The sequence below is a fragment of the Oncorhynchus nerka genome, linkage group LG14, assembly GCF_034236695.1.
Source record: "Oncorhynchus nerka isolate Pitt River linkage group LG14, Oner_Uvic_2.0, whole genome shotgun sequence".
Classification (NCBI taxonomy): domain Eukaryota; kingdom Metazoa; phylum Chordata; class Actinopteri; order Salmoniformes; family Salmonidae; genus Oncorhynchus; species Oncorhynchus nerka.
In genome coordinates, this window is record NC_088409.1 from 55794626 (window position 1) to 55800625 (window position 6000).

The following is a 6000-nucleotide window of genomic DNA, read 5'->3' on the forward strand; positions in this document are numbered from 1 at the left end:
TGCTGAGCGGCCTTTCAGGTCATGTCGATATACGACGTGTTTGACTGTGGATATAGATACTTTTGTATCTGTTTCCTCCAGTATCTTCACATGGTCCTTTGTTGTTGTTCTGGGATTAATTTGCACTTTTCACACCAAAGTATGTTCATCTCTAGGAGACCGAAGGCGTCTCCTTCCTGAGCAGTATGATGACTGCGTGGTCCCATGGTGTTTATACTTGCGTACTATTGTTTGTACAGATGAACGTGGTACCTTCAGGCGTTTGGAAATTGCTCCCAAGGATGAACCGGACTTGTGGAGGTCTACATTTTTTTTCTGAGGTCTTGGCTGATTTTTTTTTTGATTTTCCCATGATGTCAAGCAAAGAGGCACAGAGTTTGAAGATAGGCCTTGAAATACATCCACAGGTACACCTCCAATTGACTCAAATTATGTCAGTTAGCCTATCAGAAGCTTCTAAAGTCATGACATAAATTTCTGGAATTTTCCAAGCTGTTTAAAGGCACAGTCAACTTAGTGTATGTAAACTTCTGACCCAGTGGAATTGTGATACAGTGAATTATAAGTGAAATAATCTGTCTGTAAACAATTAATGGAAAAATGACTTGTGTCATGCACAAAGTAGATGTCCTAACCGACTTGCCAAAACTATCGTTTATTATCAACAAATTTGTGGAGTGGTTGAAAAACGAGTTTTAATGACTCCAACCTAAGTGTATGTAAACTTCCGACTTCAACTGTATGTATCTGTATACAGTAAGCTTATTGGGACACAGTCATCTAGGTTGTAGTGTCTTAGCTCTTACTACTCATGTCTATAATAAGAAAGACTCCAGATACAAGGAAGTGAACTGGAGATTCACATTTAATGAAGCTAGTTAGTACAAGAATAACTTAGAGCAACACTGCACATGACCAAGGGTTCTTCATTATGAAAGGGGACATCAGTAATTAACAGAACAGAACGTAGGTATATATAACGTACCTACCTCTGCAGTATAGAGGGGTCTATCTGACCCGTGTGTGTCCATAGAAATATAATCTATAGAAAGGGCTTAGAACCTCTAACCCGCTGCTAGTCCACCCATTATAGCATCATTGACTTGAATGGGGACGTCTGTTCTATAGATTATATTTCTACGTGAGTTACAGTAGCCAGGTGATCAGTAGTACAGTATTTTGTGACCGGATGCTGAGTCATGCCCATATACTGTACAACTCAATGCAGTGGCAGCAGACACGTTAGCCATCACAGGGTAGAGTTTCCAAGACCTCTTTCTGAAGACCCATTATCTAGGGCAGGTTGAATTACAACTTGGTCAAATCACCTGATCAATAATGTGTTTTAATTGAATGGCTATCGACTAGGGCCATGTTTTTGAGAAATTTGCGGTTAATGACGCGATTGTTCACATGACCACATTCTTAGGGCTTCTCTCAAGTCAGTGTGCTTATAAACTGTTATAACAGTTATATTCCTATTTATTTAGATTTTGCTGCTGGCATGAGAGCCAGCAACACTCTTGCCCTGAATCATATGACCCAAGGAGGATTGTGCGCCACTGAGAGAGTGGGCTGATTCTGGATCAGTGTGACAGGTACGGCTAAAGGGACCACGGGACAGCGACCTGCCAACCCACAAACACCGCTGTCACATCACTCTAAGGAGGTCACCGTAATCAGATTATCCCAGTTAGACAGTCAGGCTCTCTATTCCAGCCTCAGCCAGGCAAACAACCACACCGAGAGAAAGGCAGAAACACACACTAACACACACACACACACCAACACACACACACACCAACACACACACTACAAATACAGTGAGTGGGAAGAGGAGAGGTTTGAGGGCCGGCCAGATAGGTGGGGAAGAAACAGAGGAGAAGCTGTGGGGCCTAAAGCTTCTCCATAACCGCAGTGATGCCAAACGGGCGGCGGTTTGAAGCGGATATCTGAGACCTGTACACCTGGACAATGAGCTGAGGTGTAACCCTAAACTAAGATGAACCACTGTTTATCTCCCTCTCTCTCTCTCTCTCTCTCTCTCTCTCTGTCCCTCTCCTTCTACCTCCCCAATCGCTCTCCCCTTCTATTTGTAAGTCGCTCTGGATAAGAGCGTCTGCTAAATGACTTAAATGTAAATGTAAATGTATTTCTCTTATCTTTCTTCTCCCTCTCTGTCCCTCTCTTTCCTCCCTCATCTTTGTAACCTCTCCTCTCTCACCATCTCATTTGCTTCCTTCCCTCTCTTCCTTTCCTTTCTCCTCTCTCTTCCTCCCTCCCTCCCTCCGGGCTTCGCCGAGGCAATGTAAACATCGTCTGATCACATACTTGAATAGTTTAGCTTTTTTTTTTTTTTAACGGGACGCAGAGAAATGAGACGGCGTGACAGATTGAGACACTCCTTTGAAATCATCTTTTTCACACGGAAATAATTCCAAGTGAAGGAATTGACATTTGCGCCGGGATGCTGACAGCTGGATGACTCAACACAGCCCAGTGTCGTGGAGGCAGCTCTGTGTTGTTGCCAAGGCTTCGCCATCCAATACCCATCTGATCCCTATCATCCCAGCTACTGAGGGAGGGGCAGCTTTTCACATGGCGGCTCTCGCCTACATCACGGCTTCACAAACCGGGGAGCGATTAGAAACAGTACGGAAGATCTGTGAGCCGGGTGTTTTTAAGCTACAGACACTCCAGATCATCTCTCCCCTTCACAAATCTCTGGACTCAGCATCCTGTAGCCTCAACTCGTACCTCTACACCCCATCCCCCATACTCACGTCACACACACAGACAGGCCCACGTACACACACACACACACACACACACACACTAACACACAGTGCCCCCCCCCCCAATACACCAACAACTGTGACTTTAAACAGCAAGTAGTACAAAGGACCAGAAATAGCTTGGCGAGTTGCAGAGCAGAACTGCTGTCCTTGAGGAGGGGTGGTAGAAAGAGGAGGATGAGAGGAGAGGATGAGAGGAGGGGTGGTAGAAAGAGGAGGACGAGAGGAGAGGATGGGAGGAGGGGGGAATAAATGACAGGGGGAAGATGGCAGAGAGAGAGAGCCAGCTCTCCAGGGCTGAACTTACCCTGCCATTCTCAACTCAACTGTCTGTGTGTCAAACAGAAGAACTCTCTATTTCGTTTCATCCACACGATACTTAAATGAACCCATCAACACGAGGGTTAACAGTATGCATTGTACTGCACATTCTGTCAGTGTCCACTCATCCATCCTCTGTTAAATGAATTTCATATACTATACTTCCCTTAACTGGAGACTGGAACTAAAATAGGCAATAATACAGTCTGTCTACGGCCTATGAGGCAATCAACTGTGTGTGCATGGCTGATTCAACATGCAAACAAACCAACGGAAAGAATGAACGTGTTCCCATTCTGAGTGTGATTTGCCCCCCAAACGTTTTATATTTGACATGAAATAGGACTTGGAGCGAATGATATCTTTGAGATGGCAGACTGGAGTGTGAGATGAGTGTTGGCATACTCACTGTTGCTTGACTTGAGGTCTCTGTGTATAACCGGTACAAAGGTCTGATTGTGCAGGTAGTCCATCCCTGTGGCGATCTGCACGGCCCAGTTCACCAGCACCCTGGGGGGTACCTTCTTCCCAGCTAGGGCTCTGTTCAGAGCCCCCCCGCGGGCGTACTCCATCACCAGGCAGAGGTTGGGCTCTCGCAGGCACACCCCTATCAGGTTGATGATGTTGGGGTGTCTGAGCATCCAGAAAAGCCTGGCCTCTTGTCGTACGCTTTCAGCTGTGGCGCTGATGTCCTCGTCCGGGTCCTGCCTGGCAGCTTTAACTGCCACCTCCTCCCCTTGCCACATCCCCCTATACACCTTCCCAAACCCCCCCGCCCCGATCACCTCTTCCAGCACCAGCTCAGTGAAGTCAATCTCCAGGGGGCACCCCTCAGGCACCCCACCCGCCACCAGCCCTCCTGCGGTTAGCTGTGGGTAGCTGCCGGCGTCCCTCCGAGTAACGTAGTTGCATGGGAAGATGCCCACCTTGTCTTGGATCTTGCCCGTCCACCAGCCCTCATCCCCGGACACTTTGGAGTCCTTGGAGAGGACCTCCAGGAGGTCCCCGCGCCGCAGGGTCAGCTCCTCGTCTGCTGTGGCCTCGTAGTCAAACACCGCCGTCCAGTAGGGGTTGGAGGTGGTAGAGCCGCACTGGTGGCCAGGGTGGGAGTCTGAAGAACCAGAGGAGGAGTTCCAGCTGCTGCCATTCTCAGCCTGGACAGCTGTAGCAGCACACACCGGGGGAGCGGGGGTCATGTGCGGGGGCATGGAGGAGAGAGGGGGGCCATAAGGGGGGCCAAGGGGACCAGCGAGCACGAGGCCAGGGGGAGGAGGGTCGCAGCAGCCCCCACAGCTGGTGCAGGGCAGGCGGGCTGCTGTGCTGCTCGCTCTGGCATATGGGTCCATGGCTGCCCGGCTGCTGGTCAGCGGTGTGGGCCTGCCCTCTGTCAACTCACACACAAAATCCATGCAGGGCCCATCAGCTGAATCCAGGCCTCCTTAACCAGAGGAGTGACAGATCAGTGGACAGGCAGGCCAAAGCTCCACTGTCCCATCACTGGCCCCGTTTACTGGGGTAGTTCCAGTTCCTGTCACCAATCATGTGTGTGTAGCAGTCTGTATTACCATGTATAATGCAGTGTGTATTTAACATGTATACCTACGAGTTCACTTTGGGGTGACCCCTGGCTCTCCCTGAGAGAGGCTACTGATTATTCTCCCATGTATGTTCTAGAAAGCTACCAGAGAGGCTGGCCTGGGAAAAATCCCAAAGTAGACCATGTGTTCCCTCTTCAGTACTGTGAGATGAGGTTCTGGTGGATGGGATAGCTTTGCGCTGCTCAGGATCTGAACATGGGTCTCTGTAACATCCCACACGGCTTTTACGACTACTGTAGGGGGGCTGTGGGGGGGGGGCTTATGATCCTCAAAGCATCTATTGCTATTTCATATTAGACTACAGATTTGATTTGCTGCGTCCCTCTCAAGACTCAGCAAGAGCTGGATGGTCTCAGTTGACCACAAAAGTTTATTATGGTTTCTTACTATTTTTATTTCCTTGAATTTTTTGCCCTGATGAATAATTCATGGCAAACGCTGCACTTCATTTCGCCTCCTTGAGAACAGATCCTGACACAGAGATTTAAAGAGGCAAACTCACTCCTCTCCCTGGAGATTATGAGAGGCCAAAGACAGTGAGGAAGCCACGCGACAGTTAAAGGAGATCCCACATCTAAATCGGCTATTTATAAATCAGTTGCACCACGTGTAACAAAACATTTGTATTCTAAATAGTTTCACCTGTGTAGTTTAACATCCTCTGAGCAAGGATCGTTGTTATTTCCAATCAAGCGCAGCGCAGAAAAATAGCGCTTGTCTGACATCTCGTTATTACCGGGTCATTGGCTTTTTGACAGCGATGAAAGACCCTTGTCTTGACGTCGTATTTCGTTGAAATGTCGATTGAAATATTTCCCTTACTATCTGCTGCCTCGTCTAAGTCCTGCACGCCTACATCGATCAACGTATACGCCCGTTGAATGTTCTTAAAAAGCCTACTCCTCCATTTTTAGATGGGGAATTACGGCGGACAGTGTTCAGGCAAACATCATTGAGTGACTGTACATTTTGCACCTTAGTAGTCAGTGAACATCAATGATTGATCATTCGTCTTGTTACATTGTCCGGCCTAAATTCTGCGCTCTGTAACGTTTCAATAAACACGATACAGTGAGCGTTCACGAATGCGCGAGTTATCGCGACAGAAACGTATACATACAACGTGTACAGAACAGTCTGTTGTAGCCATAATTATCTTCGCGTCAATTTTGTAGGCTATAAGACGATGCTCATTCATAACATCTGATACATTTGTAATCATAAGCAATAGCCTTGTCTAGTTATATGGACACAATGTTGCACATTTCAGTTATTTGTGAGCAAAG

The 6000-nt window shown here is 47.6% G+C and overlaps 1 protein-coding gene across 1 annotated transcript in view; it reads right to left on the reverse strand.

The window, feature by feature from the left end:
• The window catches only part of map3k10 (mitogen-activated protein kinase kinase kinase 10), a 42125-nt gene extending 37159 nt beyond the window's left edge, over positions 1–4966 (reverse strand). The window contains exon 1 of the mRNA XM_029680458.2: positions 3526–4966. Coding sequence (XP_029536318.1) covers positions 3526–4525 — 1000 coding nt within the window. The 5' untranslated portion in view covers positions 4526–4966. The remainder of the gene's footprint in view (positions 1–3525) is intronic.
• Positions 4967–6000: the final 1034 nt, after the last annotated feature.